General features: G+C 38.8%; 1 protein-coding gene and 5 non-coding genes across 10 annotated transcripts in view; all 6 read right to left on the bottom strand.

The window, feature by feature from the left end:
* The window catches only part of arhgap27 (Rho GTPase activating protein 27), a 30,196-nt gene extending 14,509 nt beyond the window's left edge, over positions 1-15,687 (bottom strand). For 2 of the 5 annotated variants that reach the window (XM_061027637.1, XM_061027636.1), the window contains exons 1-2: positions 15,559-15,687; positions 12,464-13,300 (exon numbers count right to left, since the gene is read on the bottom strand). In XM_061027637.1, the coding sequence (XP_060883620.1) occupies positions 12,464-13,246 (783 nt within the window). In that variant the 5' untranslated portion in view covers positions 13,247-13,300; positions 15,559-15,687. Of the gene's footprint in view, positions 1-12,463; positions 13,301-15,495; positions 15,517-15,558 lie in introns of those variants that run through there. The other 3 variants (XM_061027634.1, XM_061027633.1, XM_061027635.1) reach the window with 3 other exon arrangements.
* A 1,366-nt stretch (positions 15,688-17,053) lies between these two features.
* LOC132956021 (U5 spliceosomal RNA) lies at positions 17,054-17,168 on the bottom strand. The gene has a single exon (XR_009665969.1). It is a non-coding gene; the product is annotated as a U5 spliceosomal RNA (small nuclear RNA).
* Positions 17,169-18,540: 1,372 nt separating this feature from the next.
* Positions 18,541-18,655, bottom strand: LOC132956027 (U5 spliceosomal RNA). Its single transcript, XR_009665975.1, has one exon. It is a non-coding gene; the product is annotated as a U5 spliceosomal RNA (small nuclear RNA).
* A 1,370-nt stretch (positions 18,656-20,025) lies between these two features.
* LOC132956026 (U5 spliceosomal RNA) lies at positions 20,026-20,140 on the bottom strand. Its single transcript, XR_009665974.1, has one exon. It is a non-coding gene; the product is annotated as a U5 spliceosomal RNA (small nuclear RNA).
* Positions 20,141-21,768: 1,628 nt separating this feature from the next.
* Positions 21,769-21,883, bottom strand: LOC132956025 (U5 spliceosomal RNA). Its single transcript, XR_009665973.1, has one exon. It is a non-coding gene; the product is annotated as a U5 spliceosomal RNA (small nuclear RNA).
* A 936-nt stretch (positions 21,884-22,819) lies between these two features.
* On the bottom strand, positions 22,820-22,934 carry LOC132956024 (U5 spliceosomal RNA). The gene has a single exon (XR_009665972.1). It is a non-coding gene; the product is annotated as a U5 spliceosomal RNA (small nuclear RNA).
* Positions 22,935-24,247: the final 1,313 nt, after the last annotated feature.

Raw genomic sequence — 24,247 nt, 5'->3', positions numbered from 1 at the left:
CTGCTACATGCACGACATGACATGCAAATCTGATCGGACGTCACAACTTATTTGTTTGTTGAACCAAAATTTGAGTGAAACTGAGATGCGATGAAAAGCTGTCTTTGTCCTTGAACTGTGATGCAATAACTAGTGTCACAGGTGTGTTAGAACCCCCCCCCCCCCCCCCCTCGCCTAAATAAAAACAATGATATATTTCATTAGGTGTTTGTTTTCTCACCTGTGCTCCTCGGAGACCATTATTCCTCCTTACAGTGACTGCCCTGCAGAATTTCTTAAATGCAGTCATGATAGCACAGACACAAAGAGGGGCTGCTGAAGCTGAGACCGCACTCTGAACTACCTCGGCTCGCCTCATTGTCTATATTTGACGAGACCTGAGACCTGTATGTGTCTCAGCTGCATGTGCTAAATATGCATCAGGGAAATATAGCAATACAGCATGTAGACAGTGGTGGAAAGCAACAAAGTACAACAACATCTTTACTGTTTTAACACTAACTTTTGTATTTAACTTGTGTATTCCAGTGTCACTCTACTGCAAACGTATATTTAACTACATTAAAGATGAAAATATTGAAAATCAGCTGGTTGTTTGTCTCTATATGTCAGGCCTGTGATCGACTGGTGAACAGTCCAGGGTGTACACCGCCTCTCGTCCAATGACAGCTGAGATTGGCTCCAGCGACCCCGAGCGAGAAAAGAGGAATAGATAATAGGATGGATGGATATTGAAAATCCTTCATCTGATAGCAGACATTACTCTACAAAACAATGGCACAAAATAAATGTGATGCTCTGTTCACTCAGTCGAGTCCTTTTCTGCTTAAAAGTTAAGAATCTTAAAATGCATAAAGCACACTGCAACCTTCTCTCAATGCATTTTCTAAAACAAAGACTCATCTTTTCATTAGTCTTTTGCAGAACTCTGCGTTATAGTACACTTTGTTTTTTTAGGTGCATACGGAGCTGCTTCTTCTTCTATTTTAACAAACTCATGTTAGAATAATAAGAATACAGTGTAAACGCTGATGAGCAGTGTATAAGGTTTTTAAATTTGATTCTCCTTAACCAACCAAAACAGTAAAACAGTTCTCACATGTAAACACATCAGTAGGAATAATCCAATAATGCAGTTTACACAAACCTTTTTTTCAACCATTTCGTTCCTACTTTGACATAACTAAAATATTTTAGATCTTCTTTTGCAGTGGCAAAATTCAAATCAAAATAAATATCAAGGGGCGATGCATTTGCACATTTACAAATTCAATACCAGCTGTTAGTACTTTTTTAAATCAGTCTCTCCAGTGTTACCACTTTGCTGACTCTGCTTCATTATTGATGTCGATATATAACCATGAGGCAATCAATGTGGATGACCAGACGGCTGACCCTGAAACATCGATTCCAAATAACACGGATTGACTAAACACAGACAGACAGAGGAAATGAAAGAGCTGCATCATTGATCTCCGAAATAGCTACACTGGAACATCCCGGTCCTTTGTGCAATACCAGGACGACTAGAACAAGAAGATGTTACAGCAGTAAACACTGTTTGATGCAAAAACGTGATGTGGTAGATTTCACACCACTGATTAGAACAAAACAAATACATAAAGAATCCTCACTTAATTTAAACTCTTGATTTATTCAATGAACCGGCGATTTAGCCACCATACCCTAAATTTGTCTGGAATGACAAGTTTCTTATTACGGTTAATGCTACCAAGTGTTAGCTTTAGCTTCATTGTTATCGTCTCATTGACATTACTGATTCTGTTTGCAGAGTTTATAAAAGTTGGGCAAGCATTACTCTGTCAGTCTCATTCAGATAACCCAAGGATGGTGTTTTTCAATGAAGGGACAGAAGAGACTCCTGGGAATTGTGGGGAAATTTAATGAATTGTTTTACTATCACGTCATGTGTGGCCACAGTGGAACAACTAAAAGTGACATACGGAGACTTTCAGTAGAATTTGGAGGTTCTTGTGTTTTTTTTTAAATCTTGTAGTACATTAAACAACTTCACTACTTTTAAGATTTTGTAAACCATTGCATGCATTTTTAAGATTAAACAAGCCACCACCTCTTTCCTTTTTGTGACCTCCATACAAAACAACCACTTTGAGTTGTTAGCAATTCCAACAAAGCGACCTTCCCCCTCCAATCACAGGTGGTTTCATCCAAAGTAAAATGACTCCATACTGAGTGAAAGCCTGAAGACGCCAAACAATGCATAATGCAAATTTGCTATTTATCATGTTTACATAACCATGTTTCTCTGTGTGCATGTAAACACTATATCCTGAGCATGATAAAAATCTGGAAACGGCTCATTGCCAGGATTCTCAAGTCAATGTAAACACGCTCATTGGCGTCCCACATGTCATGTCATGAGGTGAGAGATTGGCCGATGACTAATGCTCAGTTAGAAAAAATAAAATGTTTTTTTCTTGTCTTCATGTAATTGCGCTGACGTCCTCTCAAATGTGTCTTTATCCTCTTGGGTGGAGCCAACCCCTTAGCCTGTGCGTCACTTAACTTTACATGAAATAACAAATTTTTAAAGTTCCACCTCAACCATCTATCGAGGCATCAGGTATGATCTTAATATGTCATACACACAATTATCTAGTGTTGTAGTCAAGACCACACTAACCAAGACCAAGACATACCAGAGACTCTGAGACCAAGACATTTAGAGATTGAGGTCGAGTTAAGACCAAGACAGGGCGCTACCGAAACAAGACCGAGACCATAAATATCACAGAAAAATCATCATCTTGTGTGCAGGGGGCGTGCCACTCATTTAGACCGTAACACAGGGAAGGTTGCGGCCGTAACCGGATAAAAATCAAACTATGAGTCAATTGAAGTTATAAATTGTTTAAGGGGCGTTTTCCTTCTAATCACAGTAATGACGTGGAAAGATAGCCTCTCAGTGGTGGTCTTGACCGGTCTTGATTTCAATTTTGGAGTCCGCCAACCGAGACCGAGACAAGACAGAGTAAAAATGCTTTTGATTCCATGACGAGACCTCCAAAAAGTGGTCTTGTCTCGAGACTACTTGAGACCAGACTTTTGTCCTGCAGGCCCTGATAAGACACTGCATTCAGCTGGAGACACTTCAGGATTCTGCAGAACTTCTGAAGAGTAAAGTAGTGTAGTCTTGCCTTTAGTTCGGTAACTGATCAGACAAACTGTTCCATCGATTGTTCTACAACTCCTCTATCCGTCTGAATGAAAGGAAGCATGCTGAAGGTCTCAATCAAAAAAAAACAGAAAACTTTGAAAGACATTTTCATACTCATTTCATTTCATTTCACTGGATGATGTCATACCCGAGAGTTGACTTGATTACTCAGAATACACATTCACAGCAGATGTCAACAAACAAAACCGTCACACCCCATGAATAGAGCTTTTTGCGGCTTCTTTCAGCTTAAAAAAAATACATGTTTCAGATTGAATCCAAAGCATTCAAAGTGCTTCTTGAAAAGACAGGCTAAAAAAAACCCCTCAAACACCTAAACCATCATTTTAACAATGTCAGTCACTATTTGGAACTTCACTAAGTTCAGGAAACGACACACAAGCAGAGGTGGCGTGTCAAGCAGGAAGCCATTTGGTTATTAAAACATTTGCTAATATTAACTGCTACGCTAACCACTGACAATGAATTTTGATGATGCAGAAAAATAAAAAAAACAGCTGCTTCGATGACCTACCTGAGAAACCACCGGCAGGGTCAAGCCCCGCTTGGCCTGGTGACCGGACCAAACCCTGGAGTACATGTCCATCATGCTTTTACCGCTCTATTTAGGGAAGCCATAAATCCAAATGGGTCGAAAAAGGGAAAGCAAACTCAAGCACGTGAAGACAATCAGGTTGTGATGGGAGAGAGGGAGAGACGCTGAACGCAGATTCAGACAAATACACCCCTCATGCACACATCCTCCTCTGCAGCAGCTGTGACCGTTTGCAGCCCAGACAGAAAAGAGAACTGCGAGCTCTGTTACAATAGCAGCAGGAAGGGACTGTGTGAGGACTGGGTGAGGTGTGTGTGTGTGTGTGTGTGTGTGTGTGTGTGTGTGTGTGTGTGTGTGTGTGTGTGTGTGCGCGTCTGTGTTTGTGTGTAAACATAAGCATGGATGGAGGGGTAGAGGGTAAATGTCTGAGTGTGCAAAGAGCAGACAGAAACAATGAAAACAAGACAGAGAAGAGGGTGAGATAAAGGAAGGAAAAGAAAGCTTACACGGCACTTCAACCTACTTCCTGCTTATGTCTACTAAAAAAGGAAACGCCTCAATGGAAACAGTTTTTTTTTTTTGAAGAGCACCTTTAATTTTAGCGCTATACTAAAAAAAGATGTTATATAACTACAGTAGGTCCTAAAAGACATCAGGTTTCAAAGTGTTCTTCATCCCATCTTCTAATTGGATCACTGATCTGACAATGGAGGGGGGGGGGGGAAAAAAGGGAAGCAATAATTTCCCACAATAATCAGAAAGTTTTTCAAAGATTATTCTGATGAGACAATGTGTTTTTCAAAACATAGTGAATGCTTCAAACAGGAAGTGTGTTTTTTTTAATTTTTAGGTCCACTTCCTTTTACTTGTGACTGACAATGTTAGCCAGCCGGCAGACAGCAAGGCCGGTCAGTGTGCGGCTGGTTTTTTTTCTCGAGGTTTTGTGGTCTACAGGTTCAACGCAAATTAGACCTGAGGCCATGCTGTGGGTGACTTTTGAGCTTGTGCGGCAATACATGCGTTTACATTTCTTAGTTACGGTGTGCAGCATGATGAACAAGTGACTGATGTAACTTCTAAAAGATGTAGTATCCAGTGAAATGTTTGACAATCACATCACAGCCTATAAATGAGAATGAAGGTCACCTCACAGCCGTCTTTTATACAACATATTATCTGCACAATTTTCCACTTATGATGTGGCCTACTTTACAGTTTTACACCGCTGTGTTTTTTACTTTATTTATTGTATTTGTTTACCGTCATGTAAAAGTAACGCTTTAAGAAGAAGATAGGAGTTTTCACTTCAAGTTGAACACGCTCTTTATTCACGGGCCTGTGATGACGTATATATCTCTGCGGCTACGGTGGCCTGCAGGCCCTCATATCCATTCCCGACATTTACTATTTCAATTGAATTTGTTTTATTTAGAAGGGACGATGCAATTCAACATAAATTTAGTTTCGACACAGAGCATAAGACCTGCTGCACACAGAGTTTAGTAATTGCTCATTTTCAACTCTTGTCCCTATTTGTATGCTGTTTCTTATAGCTTACACATTCTGATTCAGGTTTTGAAAAGGGAAGCCAATGCCTGGTGCCTAAAATCTGTGTTGGTTTTCTACAGGTAGGGGGGCAAGTCCACTGTTTATAATTGCGTTCATTATTGCTTCTTCTAAGTGCTCTTCATACAGATTTGACCTCTTTAGTAAATTATGATCCGTTATTCCAGTCAAATAATGGATCAAACATGTCATATTTAAGTTGTGGGTAGCTTGAGGTTGTTAAGTTGCCACCAAAGCAATTCAAACAAAGTCTTGTTCTGCATTTGGTTTAACCAAAAGACACTTTAAGGAGTCAGCTGTTTTTCCCATTTAATATCACAGTAACCCAAGAATACTTCTTCTGTATCTTGCTAACCAAGCTATTTAAAGCATTTCATATTAACTTAGCTTAACCAATTCTTACTTTTACAGCTCCTCCCTCTTGTCCAAAACATGGTCTACTGTATTATGGCTTTAAAAACAGGATGGTAACGCCCACTATGCTGAACTCTTGTGACCTAACAAATGGGTTAACGTCGATGTGGCTGCATCCGCTTCTTACGCATGTTTGGTGTATGATTTAAATCTGCATGGAGAAAAAATGGAAATATAATAAAGTTGTGTTCAAAGTTCGGCCAATTCCGGTGAAGGATATTTTTTCCAAGTCACAGCAGAGTTTTTTTTTTTTTTTACGACAATAGTCAGTTGTTTTCCGTCGTTTTCCGTTGTTTTCTGTATTTTCTGCTTGTTTTTTGAATAACATGAGAATAATACTTTGAAGCAGCAGTGAACCAGGTTTTCCAGCATGATTTGCCGTAGAAATCCAGAAGCAATGGACAGACAACTCCCTGCCCTCAGAAATGCATGAAGCAGCAATCTGCCTGATTACTTAACCACATTAGGACTCATCCAATCAAACAATGGGGAACCAAATTGGGGCCCAAATCACGCCACAAAGCACACAGTCGAGCTATTGAATCAGTCTGGCTCCGCCCCCCCCTCTTACATCACACTCCTCATGGTCCAGTATCCAGGATGAACTCCAGAAGAGCCAAATGTTGAATCCATCAGCTCATCATGTTCTTATCTTTTCATTTCAGGCCAGGTCCGCATGCCAACATTTAACCCTGCAGATATTACTTTTTCATGACAGATTACTCCCACTCAACCTGGAGGGGAAACGTTTTCTGAGTGGGAGGAGGCAGGGGGGGGGGGGGGGGGGGGTATTTTAGTACCAGTTGCCGCAATGCTCCTTGAGCAAACCGTAAATGGAAACTCCTTTCTCTCACAGAAGATACCACCTTCACTTGCTGTTGCAGCTGCAAGAATCAACAGTCGGCATGCACGTAAACCGAAAACAGTTTGTGTATAATAAATGCTTCAGCTGTAAAAACCCGCTCTGCACTAAACTGCTGCAAAACACCAATCAGGAAATCAAGTACGTCATAATATCTTTTACAAACAGTAACCTCACAAAAGACATTCCTGTGCGTATGACTCATGCAGCTCGTTACAAAGACCGGCTGATGCTTCATTTAGATGATCTGTACATTAACAAGATGCACCATGTTCTTTTATAGAATCTTCATAACATAAATAATAATATTAAACCTGTTTTTCATGCTTAATGTCTTCCACACAAAAAAAAACATTCTTTGCTGAAAACTAAATCTTCTTACACAATTTCTAAAGCTCCTTTGACTCAGTGTGTAAGTCCTGTTTTTAAGAAACAAACAAAAACCTCCTCCTGCTTTCAACAGTCAAACGTTACCCTGACTGTGACTATTTGCGTTGGAAAATGTAAAAACAAAATGTGGAAATTGTGTGTTGTTACTCTTCTTTTCTGACACCTACCCTGCGGCAGAAGCTGCAGACATTAAAAATAACCAAACAAAAAAAAAAGTAAATCATTCTCCTGAGGGTCTTGTTTGATTTTGTAGGTCCTAAAGAAGTATCAGTATTAAAATCTGTCTTTTTCACGTCCAGTTAAAAGAACCTCACAGGGGCTTTAATTTGAATAATTCAATATTAATCGGCCAATACTTTCTAATTACTAACAAAATAGCACATTCATATTTTGCTTGTGGATTACAGAGGAGTACAGGACGGATGTTGATTAAAGCTACCTTAATAAGAAAAGTGGATTCTCAATACATGGGTCTAAATTCATATTATTTTTAGCCTTAAATTTTGATGAACCACCTTCAACGCTTATGAGATAATGTTAAATAACCGTGCATGCTCTTGCTCTGCGACCTTCATGGTAAAAAAAAAAAACTCACTATGAACAAACATTCAGGCTAAAACAACCCAGAATGCAACACTCAAACATCAGACAGCCCAAAACCATAATTTCAGAGTAAAATATTGTCCTATATTTTGGCCTGTGTGAGGCACAAGCAGCTACAGTCAGCTCCTATATGAGGTTGTACAGATCATCCAGGTCAGATAAAAGATGCTCGTAAAACTCAAACTCACATGAAGTCAGTCCACTTGTTGTAAACTTCCAAGTAAATTGGAAAAAAGGCATCCCTGTCCAAACTGTTCAACAGAGCGAGCTCAGCACGGAGACGATAAAAAGGCTTCTCATGGACCAGGCGTTTCTGCTGCTGCACGCACCTGTTCTTATTTACACTTCATGTACTCATGTGCTCAGTCAGGCAGGTGTGCACACAGAGGTATGTGGAGACACTCACACGACCCGTCGGAGCAGTTTTTTGGCATTTGATTTATTCTGTGTGACGGAGCAGCTGGAATGAAACTGCCGTTGTTGGCGAGGTTCTCTCGATGACGAATTTCCTATGTAGCGATCCATAAAGGGTTCTTTCAGGATTATCTTTCTCCTTAAAAAGGTTGAAACGCTAAAATATCAAACTAGCACAGCTGTGATGTTCACAAGAAGGACAAAGCGTGCGGCCAATTTTCTTTGAGTTGCCAAAGATCAATGCGACATTGAACCCTTTGTGGCGGTTATCTCAACTAAGAGATGGAGATTCATTGGTCGTCACAGAAACTCATAGGACTGTACCTGACTCTGATTGTTTCTTGGTTCAATACAACACTTAACTATTTGCTGCAGCGTCACACCAAACATCTGTTTCAGACAAAAGTCTCAAGGTTGACCTGTTTCAATCATGTTTCATTTCACACAGAAGCATTTCCACCTGAATACTAATGAGTCACTTTGTAATATCAAATAAAATGCTATTTTAGTCAGCTTGTAAGGTATAAGCGTCAGCTCAGCTCTCGGCCCCCCACAGCCTTAAAAGAGCACAGAAGAGACACATTCTTACGCAGCCTGAGAGTCTATGACGTTCAGCGGAAAAATGTATGTTGCTATTCTACACTTCAGTTTGTGAAAGCATGATCAGATACGGGATGACAGCCTGGTACGGTCACTCAGTTCAAATCCCAGATAACTCGTCTTGTGCAGACTGCTTTGAAGATCATGGGTGTCAAAAAAAAAAACACAAATCTCTCCAAACATCTCTATGAGCAGTGTGTTATAGACAAGCACATAAAATAGTGTCTGATCCGACCTGCATTCTTAACTCTGAGTTTCAGCTTTTTTAAACCCTCTGGAAGAAGATTGAGGGTCGCTCAGACCAGGCTGAAACAAACATCATTTGTGCGCGATGTCCGTTAATATTCTGAATAACAGGTCATGTAGGATGTGCAATGTGCCGATGTGTTACTGCTGCAAGAAGGTGTTTTTATGCATATGTGGAATGAAAAGCAAAACTATTCTCTTGTAACTGCAGGACAGAGTCCAAGAAAAATGTGCCTTTGGGGACAATAAAGTATATCTTGATCTTGATCTTGATCTTGATGTCTAGAAATTGCTTATTCAGGGTTTTTACTCAGTATAGGTCTGTTTGATTTGGAAAGGAGGACACTGCTCTTAACACAGTTCCTCATAAATACCTCATTAAATGAACATTGAGGGGTCATATATTTACACTCCGGCATTGCCTTGTGCTGTACGGTGTTGCAGCTAGAAACCGGAGTAGGCAGGAAATGCAAATTCACACAGGTTCTACTTCTAGACTTTTAGGTGGCACCCTTCGACTTTAACAGAGATTTTTTCCAAGGATAACACTCGATGACTGCAACATAATGTAAAGGACTCCAAATGATCATAAGAACCACATATCGTTAAAACAGGCCGGAGTATGCCCTCAGCTGTACGCCTTTCTTCAAGCTGTAAAGTTAAAACCAAACAAACTTTGGATTCCCAGTCCTAACTGGAGTTGTCATCCAATTATCAAACTTAACTTCCCATAAGAATAACCTTCATCACACACCCTGGATATTAACTGACCTACATTTGGGCTAATTGAAAGTTCTCCACATTACATATGCGCACACACGCCAACTGCATGGCAGGGCTGGCACTAAAAGCTCTAAAAGCCCCGCTTGTTGGGAGTCAGGCCAGGCCCCCCTCACATCACCATGGTGATGGCCCCTCCATTGTGGGGGTGAGAATTAGTGCACTTGAGGGGTCCTGGCACGTCCACAGTCCTGTTACAAGTGTGTGTGTGTGTGTGTGTGTGTGTGTGTGTGTGTGAGGGGGGCTCATTCAACGAGTAGAGTTTTAAAAACGCAGGAGTTGTTTTTTTTTACTTTTTAAAGCGTCTTTTAGTGTGTTTGAGTCACACAAACCTCCCATTAAAGCAACACGCTGAGCTGGTAATTACAGGGTTATAATGCACACACAGTCACTGGGTGTACTGGGAGAGGCTGCAGCCATTACATGACTCCAAGTGCCGCACACAAGCTGAATCAAACTGTCTCCTTCACGAACCGGCGCGTCACCTTCCAACAGGTGCAGCAGCAGCAACAACAACAAAAAGAAGCGGTGAAACTTACCTGAAACTAAAGTTTATTGTAGTTTCAATTCTTTAAGATAAATCCAACAGGAAGCAGACTAACTGAGGAGGATATTCACGAATGTTTCATCGTTTCCCCCCCCCCTCCACCGAGGTGAAGTTCACTCGTTATTCCCAGGATAGTCACCGGCTGCTGGGGAAACCAGGTAAGCAGCTGGAGGTTTTTGGGGAGTGGCTGTGTGGGCTGGCGAAGCTCACGGATTTAACCCTTTCAGCTCCTGCGGGAGAAGTCACCAAGCCGACACGACCTGTTTGTAACCTGTTCTCCACTTCCATCACTGTGCCTGTATTTACCAATGTTTGCAAAAAAACACACAAAAACCCCACCTACACCTACTTCTACTCCTCCAACTTCAACCCCTGTGCATGCAACACGAGTCTCTCAACCTGACACAAAGTTAACCAGAAAAAAAAAGCAAAAACACTTAAACCCATACTCACCCAGTAAGAAGTGACTTCCAATCCAGAAACTTTCACAGAGCAAAAAACGGATCTTGAATCAGCTGCTTTTTTTTTTTATCCCCCCCAGCGGTATTCAAGATAGATAGAAACACCTCTTTTTTTGCCCATTGAGATGGCATGAAGGGGGACGACCGGCCATTCACATGCTAATGAGCTGGCACGGAGACCCAGAACTCGACCAGTACGGTATTCCTTTTACTGCAGGAAGTGACAGAATCAGCAAGAAGTATGCTAAAGCAACTCTCATTTCAAATAGCCTGTGGTATCCTTTTAGTAGGTGGAAGTAAATGAGTACTCAAGTATAGGCTACTAAAGAAGGGGGGGGGGGGGTTATGACCAGAAAACATTAACGGTTTACAATGGGGGGGAAAAAAGGTTGTGGGCTGTAGGTCTCATTTAGAATAAATTGCCTCACGTGACGTCACTTGAGTCCGCCTTTATTGGTTCTGGAGACTTCCAAGTTTCATCAAATAAAAACATAAAGGGCTGTTAGTTTTTAAAGGCTGGTGAGTTGACAAGACTTCTACTTGAACAATTCCTCATTTCTGCAAGTAACAAGAGCATGTTTGTTACAAGCTGTAGTGTAGCTGTATCTCTTGTTGTGTTGCTGCTGCCTTCAAAAAATGAAACACACAGCCTATCGAAAAGATGACTTGCTTATGTGGTTTACTGAGTCGAAGCCACAATAGAAGGTTATACGCTTCACCATTTTCTGTTTGCATCAATTAGCAAGTCATTCTGCCTGTGCTCGCTTTGTCGGCATGTTCACTTTGAAGTTTGAAGTTTTATATTATATTGTTGTCATTTTTGCTGACATGACACCATGAATTAAAAGGTTCCAGGATCAGAGTAGGATAGTAGGTCTATTCATTGTCATGTAAGAAAAAGAGAAAGCAAAACAAACCCTAATTAAATAGAATATCTTGTCTTCTTTTCCAAGCTTTGGAGACAAAATTTACCAAGCTTAAACACATCAAACTTGAACAACCGTTCCAGTTTTTGCACATCTGTCCACCCTAAATATTTCAGGTTTTTGACGAGCTAACATCAGGAAACAATAATTCTCTTAAATCATCTTATTTTGTACGATCAGTGGCGGTTCCAGACCACTTTCACTGAGGGGGCCAAACTGGGGCCAGCTGTTTTTTGAACCCAGGTGAAAAATAGACAAAGAAAATCTATATATGCTATGCCAAATAGTAACGCACATCATTAAACACCAGAACATAAAATACAATGATTTATATTTGTTAGCAGTATTTAATACTAGATTGTGAGTCAGGTTGTTGAGTCAAATACTGTATATGTGTTATTAGGGGGGCTCTTCCTTTCGGAGGGGTGGTCACAGGGGGGACCGAGCTCACTATTACAGGGGAACTGGCCTCTGTTGGCCCCTGTTGGCCCCTGCCCATGTGTACAATGCAAAAGAAAATGAATTTGCCTAATTGTACCAAAAATGACAGTGTTTTTTAACTTCTTTTTTTTTTTTTTTTTAAATAGCCACTAAATGCAAACTAGTCATTTGTATTTTTCTCTTTTGATTGAGTGGGATCATTTTGTGGAGATCTGTTTTGTATTTTTGCATAAAAGAGTCTTAATGTGTTTGTTTGATCTTTGTTAAAAGATACTAAATCAGACAGTAATAATGAATGCAATGCTCTGTAGTACACATGCCAGAACTGCAGCTTTTTACATGATAAAACTGCGCCCTCTGCTGGTTGTAAAAACACAGTGACACACTTTTATCTGACACTTTAGTGAGACTGAGTCGTGTGTAATAAATTGTGATATTGCATGAAATGAAAATCTTACCTGCTGAATAGGAAGTGCCTCAGTGGAAGAAGTTGCTGTTGCAGTTAGACCCAGATCCTGCTGCTCCAACATGCATGTGTCATTTGAAAAGATGGGAGGAGGCAGGTCAGGAAAAGAGTCCAAATCTGTTATATTTATCTCTGGTATGGTGTCATATATCGGTGAATCTGGGGGCGAAGAGAAGTCCACGTTGTCATTATGCAGAACAGTCTGTAGTTGTTGTGTTTTATCTTCCTCGTGTGAGCTTTCTGACTGTTTCTGTCTTTTTTTGTCCTCTGGCACACGGTGGGGTTTTGCATACAGTTGCATTTTGTCGTCATCAAGAGATGCAGAGGTTTTTTTTGTCTCTTTGTCGCACAGGTTTTCTGCAAAGCTGCTGCTTCTGCTTGTGGTCTGCCCTGCCTTCAGAGTCTCACAGAGCTTCAGAACAGGTAAATCCTCACAGAAACCGAAAGTGGAAAAGCGGCATTTCCCTCCTGAACCGTCCCGAGTAACCGTCTTAGCTGGTGTTACAATAGCCACATCCACCGGCTTACTGTTGGCCTCACACTCAGGTGGGTCCAGCTTCTTCTCCAGACCGGTGGAGTCCGCAGAAACTGACTGAACCTCCTTCACATACTGTGCAGGGACATAAAAGGGCCTGGTGTGCCGGTCTTTGCAGACGTGCCACCAGTGCTCGTTGGTCTTGGAGAGCAGGATGTAGCTTTCATTCGTCTTGATGGAGACGAGGCGACCGTCCTTCCCCGTGTATTCAAAGTCAAACTGCACCGACACGAGCTCCATGCTCCCGCGTAGCCTCTGTGTTACTGCCGCTGCAGGGTTAACATCCTGGAGCTGCTGGAACATAAAGGAAATGAGAAGTTAATGTGAGTTTCAAGAAGAGGCCCACTTAAACGTCAGACAGAAGCTCACAGTTCATTCTATAACAACTATAAGAGTTTGTGACCTCTTCTTCAGCTCATGACAAAACAATCTGCAACTTTCTCTAACGGTTAAAAACACTTCTCCTGCCCTCTGACTTTGCAGCAACCTCCCCTCCAAGTTTACAAATTGCTTTTTAAAGCCGGGGTTTTATCTCCCTCAGGTAATTTCCTCCCCCTCCCCCCTCCTTTTGTTATGCCTTTGTGAAAGTAATTTGTTTCTCTTCTTGGACTTTCTCACATCACTTTTCATAGTTGCTGTTTGTTTGTGCAGTATTGTGTTTTTATTTTTTGTTTCTTTCACATCAATTTACATCTGCTCTTGTATCGTAAAATCATTTGGGGGGGGGGGAGGGGGCGGCTCCAACCAGCTTCCAGCAGGGCAATGAGAGTGAGTGCTGTGAGATGGGGTCTTCTTAGGGAGGTTTCCTAAAATTTGCATATTATGGGTCGCTGCTTTAGTTTACATTTGGTCAGCACTCTGGGGCCCCCCCCCTATACTGGTCTGGGGCCCCAAGCAGTTGCCTGCCTTGCTTGTTGACAAGCAGCGCCTCTGCCGTTGTTTTATTGTCATTTTGCATCCGTTTGTGTTTTTTTTTTTTGTGTGTCCCCTTTCACTTTCCTGAGGGGAAGTTTTGTGTCACTTTGTCAACCTTCTATGTCTCAATGTGGTTATTTGGGTCTTTCTGTTATTGTTATTATTGGTGTCATTGTATCTGTCATTCATAAAAAAAAAACAATTTTGTAGTTCTTTTGGTGTATTGTATTTTTGTGTCTTTGTAGTCCTTTTACATCTCACTCTGTCTGTGTTGGGTCTTCTTGTGGTTGTTGTTGTTTCCTCTTTTTTTTTTAATCGCGTGTGTCTGTGGTGCTTTACTGTCTCACCCTAACCCTCTAGCCCAGCGGTTCTCAACTGGTATGGCCTCAGGACCCGCCTCATTAACCTTAACTTTCTGACATTTTTCAACAATCAAAATTTATGAAGTTTCTATTTCAGATCAAAATCTAAAACGTTTTCTCCGTTCCATACGTTTCCATTTTTGCTCCTCCACTAATGAACAAAACCAGGCGTCCATGCTTATAGTGACAAAGCGACCGGGCGGCTGTGGCTCAGTTGGCGGCGTCGTCGTCTCTCAACGAGGAAGGTCGTGGGCTCAATTCCCCACAGGCACCAACAACGTGTCCGATGTGTGGGCAAGACAAGACACTTACCCCCAAATCGTCGGCTGCAAATGTGATTAGTTACTTCAGATGGTTTCACTGCATATCAACCGCTGCCGTCAGTGTGACAAAGGGTGTGAGTGTGTAGGTGTGACCTGCGGTGGAAAAGCGCTTTGCAAGCTCAACTTTCCTTTTACATCTCAAACATGTTTTAAAAAGTACTTCATAGACTTTTTGACACACTTTTCTTCCAAACAACCATTCACAACCCACTCCTAACGCCCCCCCCCCCCCCCCCCCATCCCCCCCCCCCCCCCCCCCCCCGACCCACCAGTTGAGAACCAACTGTTCTAGTCATGCTTTGACGTTTGTTTCCTCACGAGCACCTGATATCTGTATCGTATTGCTGTTCTTCTTTTTAAAGTCACTTTGTGTTTGTTTGTTTGTTTGCTTGTTGTTGTCTGTTTGTTGTTCTTTTTAACCCTTCCTGTGGGTGTCTCTGTGGTTTGTGTTGTGTCTCTTTTTGATCAATCTTTGACTGTTTGTTGAAATGTTGCACCTTTGTGTTTGTTCAGTGTAGCTTTTAAGAAGAATTCTCTCTCTGTCACTAAACTGCTTCTATGTCTTCTTTTATCTTTGGTCATTTGTCATGAATTCAATGGCTGCCTTTCCCCATCGTGGCTGGTGTCTTTTTCTCTTTCTTAGTGATTGTTTAATTGACTTAAGTTACTTTAACCCAAAGCTTTGGCCTGAAGGGACGGCTCAGTAATCCATCCATAACCAGCGCTCGACATGATCACAAAAATGCAGCTTAACAAGTAAGATGGATGCAATTTGAAGTTAAGAGTAAGAACAAAAGGCTGACGGAGTCAAAAGACGCCTTATAGACAGGAAGCTGCTTCCATTTGCTGCAACAAAAAAAAAACCATCTTCAATCTGAGACTCACTCACGCAGACCACGAGAGCATCAGCCTGAAAACTGCTCCGCCACAAGACAGGAAGCCGTGCACCAACCTTGTCTTGGCATCGGTCCCACGTCAGGCTGCAATCTCAGTTTGTGTTATCAGGCTTCGTTTTGTCCATGAAACACTAACGAAGAGCATTTTCAACCGTTTGTTGTTTCCTACAGCAACAACAAAGACAATACAAAGAAAAGAAAACGGGTTTCATAGTGAGTGGATGTTTAATTCACAACATTTTCAAACTAGCTTTTTGTAAAGATAAATGATGAAATGTATGATATTTTAAACGCTTTCACATATTTCACATTGTGTCTGCAGCTGAAAAGTTATAGAAATTACCTTTAAACCAAAACACAAACATGACCGTAAAGAGCTCGAGGACTCATCTGAACAGGTTTTATCCACACTATCATGTTCAAATCGTACATGTTATATCCATTTACAAAAGTTAGGGAAGATCAGTGCAACTCAAATGAATTAGAACAGATTTTCAAGCTAAAAATAGACTTAACTATATGAGTGAAAACCCATCCCAGACTTTGATACCCTCAGGCTTCATTTGGGGATTAATATAACTTGTACTTGCCTGATTTTGTTTCCAAATATTTCCAGTCATTGGATGTCTCTGTAACGTCCTTGAAGCTGATCTGAATCAGAAGAGTTCGAGATGTAGAGCTCAAACTGCTGCTGCTGCTGCCTACATGTATTGTTTCTACTGTCTGACACACTCTTGTTTCCTGTTCTGTTTGTGTGTGTGTGTGTGTATGTGTGTGTGTGTGTGTGTGTGTGTGTGTGTGTGTGTGTGTGTGTGTTTCTCTATAGAGACAGGCAGCCGCTGATACATTACAGCACTAAAGGCCACAAGAAATGGGAAGTGTGACTGACAATAGTTCCCGATGCACTCTTGATATTCGTGTATTCTTTTTATGGCGTCTTGCTCACAGAGGGGCGGGGAGGAAAAAGATTGGCAAAGAGGTGACTCATTATTGACATTACAACACAGAAACACTAAAAATACTACAATAAAACATGTTCAATTAAAAAGGCTAAAATGCTTTTATTTTGAAAAGATACACGGTCAAGCTTTTCCAACTGAATAAATGATGATACCATTATGACTGTAAAACAAACCTCAGACCTAATGACTTAATGTCCATTGATTTGTAAATGTACATGCTTTTATTGTTGCTGTCAGCTGAGCACTGACTCAACTATATCTGGAGGATGTGTGGTATGCCCCCTGCTGGATTTCTAAGTGAAATACAGTCAACCATATTTAAAAAAATAAAGGAAACCCCTCATATAAATGTAAATATAATTATTCACTTCTAAAGCTTTGACTTTATACTCGTGAATTGTTTTGGCCCAAAGTTATAGAAATGTGACTCAGTGGAAGTTGTTTCACAATTTTACTGTAACCGATTATCCATGTCGTCATGACGAAACAGCGTGACGTCGTCAACAGGACGCTGGTAGGCAAAGACCACGCTGCAAAACAAAGTAAGATTTGCTGCCCACTTTATTAATTGTTTTTTAACATTTCAGGAAGCCCCGCACAAGGCAGGGCATCAAAAAATTTGATTGAACTCATAATGTTCCTCTCCACGGAAATCTTTAGTAAAAGGCGAAAGATTTATACGATCTGAAGAGAAACTTGAGTGACTGACGAGAAAAGTCACAAGTATAAATAGTCATTCTCCTACAGACACTTCTCACTCACGGTTTAGTGGTCATGGCATGATTTACTGTATAAGTTGTTTAAAGTGAAGGTTTGACAACATATAATACACTTATTTAGATACATGACAGAGTTCATTATAAACGACAAACATTTGATTAAGTTGACTAGAATGATTATAAAACCCACAGGTGTGTTTTTGTTAATTGAACAATGTATTTATCCAAAACAGCAATCAAAGAGTTTGTGTTCAATTTCAACAAGTGTTGATATCATTAAAATTAATCTGGTGTTAAATGTTTTAAAACTATAGAAATGATTTCACTTAAAGGCTTTATATGTGATTTTTTTGATCCAGCAGATGTCGCCCTTGAGCACCAGCATGAAACCAAAACAACTGGCGCTGCATTGTTGTGTTAGCATGCTAATGCTAGCGATCTTTATTGTACTCGTATCTTCACACTGCATGTAAATTTACCTGAAATGAGCGTGATCTAGAAACACAGTTAAGCAGTGAGTACAGTATGTTATTCTTCTTTTCTCTAGTCCCTCAATTAAACAACTTGTATACGTGAGGGGAGGAGTCAGCTGGCCGTCCGGGCGATGTAAACAAAGTGAAGATAGGACTTTGAAAACTCTGAAAACATCACAGACAGTGGGACTCGGGTGTTACACCCATTGTAGACAGTCATGACTCACAGAGTTATTTTCAGAGGATATACTTGATTTCTACATTTAAGTGTGAAAAATCACATATAAAGCCTTTAAATTTGAAATATTTGAGGGTATAAAAACAGAATAGCATTAAGCATTTGGCTACCCGATTAGCAAAGAGTTTACATAGAATAGAATAGAAAGTTTATTTATAAAGCACATTTCATTACAGGTAAGCTCTATGTGCTTTACATGGATGATGACAACATAGGAATACACAAATGAAGCAATATGAGTCATGAATATGACACAAAAATCAAGTTCGGAACAAAACAAAACACTAACACAGACCCACATATACACAAATAGTTACCTTTCATATGCTTGAGACAATAGATAGGTTTTAAGTTTAGCTTTAAAGTAGAGATAAAAGTTAAGACTCAAATGTAGCACATTAAATGTAGCTTGGTTTGAAATGTTTATTTGGTTTAAACAATAACAAACTTATAAACACATTAACCAAAGTCTTCTCAGGTTGATAACTGAATTACCTTTTCTACAACTCAACAATTTACATTTTTTTGTGGAGTACTAATTGCAAAGCTTCGTAGTAACGAAATCCGCTTACGTCATCGTTTTACGTCACGTGACATCTAGCTGTGTTGATTGTTATTGTTTGGTGTTTATTTCAACAGTATAGGAAGCCCCACAAGAGGCAGGGCATCAAAAAATTAGATTGAACTCATAATGTTCCTCTCCACGGAAATCTTTAGTAAAAGGCGAAAGATTTATACGATCTGAAGAGAAACTTGAGTGACTGACGAGAAGAGTGATAAGTATAAAGAGTCATTCTCCTACAGACACTTCTCACTCACGGTTTAGTGGTCATGGCATGATTTACTGTATAAGTTGTTTAAAGTGAAGGTTTGAGTACACACAATACTCTTATTTAGATACATGACAGAGTTCATTATAAACGACAAACATTTGATTAAGTTGACTAGAAAGATTATAAAACCCACAGGTGTGTTTTTGTTAATTGAATAATGTATTTATCCAAAACAACAATCAGAGAGTTTGGGTTCAATTTCAACAAGTGTTGATATCATTAAAATTAATCTGGTGTTAAATGTTTTAAAACTATAGAAATGATTTCACTTAAAGGCTTTATATGTGATTTTTTGATCCAGCAGATGTCGCCCTTGAGCTTCAGCATGAAACCAAAACAACTGGCGCTGCATTGTTGTGTTAGCATGCTAATGCTAGCGATCTTTATTGTACTCGTATCTTCACACTGCATGTAAATTTACCTGAAATGAGCGTGATCTAGAAACACAGTTAAGCAGTGAGTACAGTATGTTATTCTTCTTTTCTCTAGTCCCTCAATTAAACAACTTGTATACGTGAGGGGAGGAGTCAGCCGGCCGTCCGGGCGATGTAAACAAAGTGAAGATAGGACTTTGAAAACTCTGAAAACATCACAGACAGTGGGACTCGGGTGTTACACCCATTGTAGACAGTCATGACTCACAGAGTTATTTTCAGAGGATATACTTGATTTCTACATTTAAGTGTGAAAAATCACATATAAAGCCTTTAAATTTGAAATATTTGAGGGTATAAAAACAGAATAGCATTAAGCATTTGGCTACCCGATTAGCAAAGAGTTTACATAGAATAGAATAGAAAGTTTATTTATAAAGCACATTTCATTACAGGTAAGCTCTATGTGCTTTACATGGATGATGACAACATAGGAATACACAAATGAAGCAATATGAGTCATGAATATGACACAAAAATCAAGTTCGGAACAAAACAAAACACTAACACAGACCCACATATACACAAATAGTTACCTTTCATATGCTTGAGACAATAGATAGGTTTTAAGTTTAGCTTTAAAGTAGAGATAAAAGTTAAGACTCAAATGTAGCACATTAAATGTAGCTTGGTTTGAAATGTTTATTTGGTTTAAACAATAACAAACTTATAAACACATTAACCAAAGTCTTCTCAGGTTGATAACTGAATTACCTTTTCTACAACTCAACAATTTACATTTTTTGTGGAGTACTAATTGCAAAGCTTCGTAGTAACGAAATCCGCTTACGTCATCGTTTTACGTCACGTGACATCTAGCTGTGTTGATTGTTATTGTTTGGTGTTTATTTCAACAGTATAGGAAGCCCCACAAGAGGCAGGGCATCAAAAAATTAGATTGAACTCATAATGTTCCTCTCCACGGAAATCTTTAGTAAAAGGCGAAAGATTTATACGATCTGAAGAGAAACTTGAGTGACTGACGAGGAAAGTAACAAGTATAAAGTGTCTTTCTCCTACAGACACTTCTCACTCACGGTTTAGTGGTCATGGCATGATTTACTGTATAAGTTGTTTAAAGTGAAGGTTTGAGTACACACAATACTCTTATTTAGATACATGACAGAGTTCATTATAAACGACAAAAAAACATTTGATTAAGTTGACTAGAAAGATTATAAAACCCACAGGTGTTTTTTGGTTTATTAAATAATGTATTTATCCAAAACAGCAATCAGAGAGTTTGGGTTCAATTTCAACAAGTGTTGATATCATTAAAATTAATCTGGTGTTAAATGTTTTAAAACTATAGAAATGATTTCACTTAAAGGCTTTATATGTGATTTTTTTTTGATCCAGCAGATGTCGCCCTTGAGCTCCAGCATGAAACCAAAACAACTGGCGCTGCATTGTTGTGTTAGCATGCTAATGCTAGCGATCTTTATCATGCTCGTATCGTCACACTGCATGTAAATTTACCTGAAATGAGCGTGATCTAGAAACACAGTTAAGCAGTGAGTACAGTATGTTATTCTTCTTTTCTCTAGTCCCTCAATTAAACAACTTTTATACGTGAGGGGAGGAGTCAGCCGGCCGTCCGGGCGATGTAAACAAACTGAAGATAGGACTCTGAAAACATCACAGACAGTGGGACTCGGGTGTTACACCCATTGTAGACAGTCATGACTCACAGTTATTTTCAGAGGATATACTTGATTTCTACATTTAAGTGTGAAAAATCACATATAAAGCCTTTAAATTTGAAATATTTGAGGGTATAAAAACAGAATAGCATTAAGCATTTGGCTACCCGATTAGCAAAGAGTTTACATAGAATATAATAGAAAGTTTATTTATAAAGCACATTTCATTACAGGTAAGCTCAATGTGCTTTACATGGATGATAACAACATAGGAATACACAAATAAAGCAATATGAATCATGAATATGACACAAAAATCAAGTTAGGAACAAAACAAAACACTAACACATACCCACATATACACAAATAGTTACAGTTCATATGCTTGAGACAATACATAGAGGTTTTAAGTTTAGCTTTAAAGTAGAGACAAAAGTTAAGACATAAATGTAGCACATTAAATGTAGCTTGGTTTTAAATGTTTAAGTTCAAGTTATCTTTATTAGTCAACTGCACAACATAACAGGCAAAGCAGTCATAGCTGGCAATTACATTTTTGTGTTCCAAGCTCTCCTTAACAATGCAAAAATAAGAAATAGTATAGAAGATAAGAGTAACAACGTACAGTGCAATTAAGAACCAAAAACATTAAATACAAATTAAATAAAACTAGAATATATGTACAGTATATATATGTAAATATGTATGTATAGAATATATATAAATATAACAATAAAGTAAAGTGTATTGGTTTAAACAATAACAAACTTATAAACACATTAACCGAAGTCTTCTCAGGTTGATAACTGAATTACCTTTTCTACAAATCAACAATTTACATTTTTTGTGGAGTACTAATTCCAAGCTTCGTAGTAACGAAATCCGTTTACGTCATCGTTTTACGTCACATGACGTCTAACTGTGTTGATCGTTATTGTTTAGTATTTATTTCAACAGTATAGGAAGCCCCACATGAAGCAGGGCATCAAAAAATTAGATTGAACTCATAATGTTCCTCTCCACGGAAATCTTTAGTAAAAGGCGAAAGATTTATACGATCTGAAGAGAAACTTGAGTGACTGACGAGAAGAGTGATAAGTATAAAGAGTCATTCTCCTACAGACACTTCTCACTCACGGTTTAGTGGTCATGGCATGATTTACTGTATAAGTTGTTTAAAGTGAAGGTTTGAGTACACACAATACTCTTATTTAGATACATGACAGAGTTCATTATAAACGACAAAAAAACATTTGATTAAGTTGACTAGAAAGATTATAAAACCCACAGGTGTGTTTTTGTTAATTGAACAATGTATTTATCCAAAACAGCAATCAAAGAGTTCAATTTCAACAAGTGTTGATATCATTAAAATGATTAATCTGGTGTTAAATGTTTTAAACATATAGAACTGATTTCACTTAAATTTGAAATATTTTAGGGTATAAAAACAGAATAGCATTAAACATTTGGCTACACGATTAGCAAAGAGTTTACATAGAATAGAATAGAAAGTTTATTTATAAAGCAGATTTCATTACAGGTAAGCTCTATGTGCTTTACATGCATGATAACAACATAGGAATACACAAATAAAGCAATATGAATCATGAATATGACACAAAAATCAAATTAGGAACAAAACAAAACACTAACATATACCCACATATACACAAATAGTTACCTTTCATATGCTTGAGACAATAGATAGAGGTTTTAAGTTTAGCTTTAAAGTAGAGATAAAAGTTAAGACTCAAATGTATCACATTAAATGTAGCTTGGTTTGAAATGTTTATTTGGTTTATACAGTAACAAACTTATAAACACATTAACCAAAGTCTTCTCAGGTTGATAACTGAATTACCTTTTCTACAAATCAACAATTTACATTTTTTTGTGGAGTACTAATTGCAAAGCTTCGTAGTAACGAAATCCGCTTACGTCATTGTTTTACGTCACATGACGTCTAACTGTGTTGATTGTTATTGTTTGGTGTTTATTTCAACAGTATAGGAAGCCCCACATGAAGCAGGGCATCAAAAAATTAGATTGAACTCATAATGTTCCTCTCCACGGAAATCTTTAGTAAAAGGCGAAAGATTTATACGATCTGAAGAGAAACTTGAGTGACTGACGAGAAAAGTCACAAGTATAAAGAGTCATTCTCCTACAGACACTTCTCACTCACGGTTTAGTGGTCATGGCATGATTTACTGTATAAGTTGTTTAAAGTGAAGGTTTGAGTACACACAATATTCTTATTTAGATACATGACATAGTTCATTATAAATGACAAACATTTGATTAAGTTGACTAGAAATATTATAAAACCCACAGGTGTGTTTTTTGGTTTATTGAATAATGTATTTATCCAAAACAGCAATCAGAGAGTTTGGGTTCAATTTCAACAAGTGTTGATATCATTAAAATTAATCTGGTGTTAAATGTTTTAAAACTATAGAAATGATTTCACTTAAAGGCTTTATGTGTGATCCAGCAGATGTCGCCCTTGAGCACCAGCATGAAACCAAAACAACTGGCGCTGCATTGTTGTGTTAGCATGCTAATGCTAGCGATCTTTATTATACTCGTATCTTCACACTGCATGTAAATTTACCTGAAATGAGCGTGATCTAGAAACACAGTTAAGCAGTGAGTACAGTATGTTATTCTTCTTTTCTCTAGTCCCTCAATTAAACAACTTTTATTCGGGAGGGGAGGAGTCAGCCGGCCGTCCGGGCGATGTAAACAAACTGAAGATAGGACTCTGAAAACTCTGAAAACATCACAGACAGTGGGACTCGGGTGTTACACCCATTGTAGACAGTCATGACTCACAGAGTTATTTTCAGAGGATATACTTGATTTCTATTACATTTAAGTGTGAAAAATCACACATAAAGCCTTTAAATTTGAAATATTTGAGGGTATAAATGCAGAATAGCATTAAGCATTTGGCTACCCGATTAGCAAAGAGTTTACATAGAATAGAATAGAAAGTTTATTTATAAAGCACATTTCATTACAGGTAAGCTCAATGTGCTTTACATGGATGATAACAACATAGGAATACACAAATGAAGCAATATGAGTCATGAATATGATACAAAACTCAAGTTAGGAACAAAACAAAACACTAACACATACCCACATATACACAAATAGTTACAGTTCATATGCTTGAGACAATAGATAGGTTTTAAGTTTAGCTTTAAAGTAGAGACAAAAGTTAAGACATAAATGTAGCACATTAAATGTAGCTTGGTTTTAAATGTTTAAGTTCAAGTTATCTTTATTAGTCAAATGCACAACATAACAGGCAAAGCAGTCATAGCTGGCAATTACATTTTTGTGTTCCAAGCTCTCCTTAACAATGTAAAAATAAAAAATAGTATAGAAGATAAGAGTAACAACGTACAGTGCAATTAAGAACCAAAAACATT

This window comes from Labrus mixtus, chromosome 21 (assembly GCF_963584025.1).
Source record: "Labrus mixtus chromosome 21, fLabMix1.1, whole genome shotgun sequence".
Taxonomy (NCBI): Eukaryota; Metazoa; Chordata; class Actinopteri; order Labriformes; family Labridae; genus Labrus; species Labrus mixtus.
This window is presented reverse-complemented; position numbering and strand designations above follow the sequence as displayed.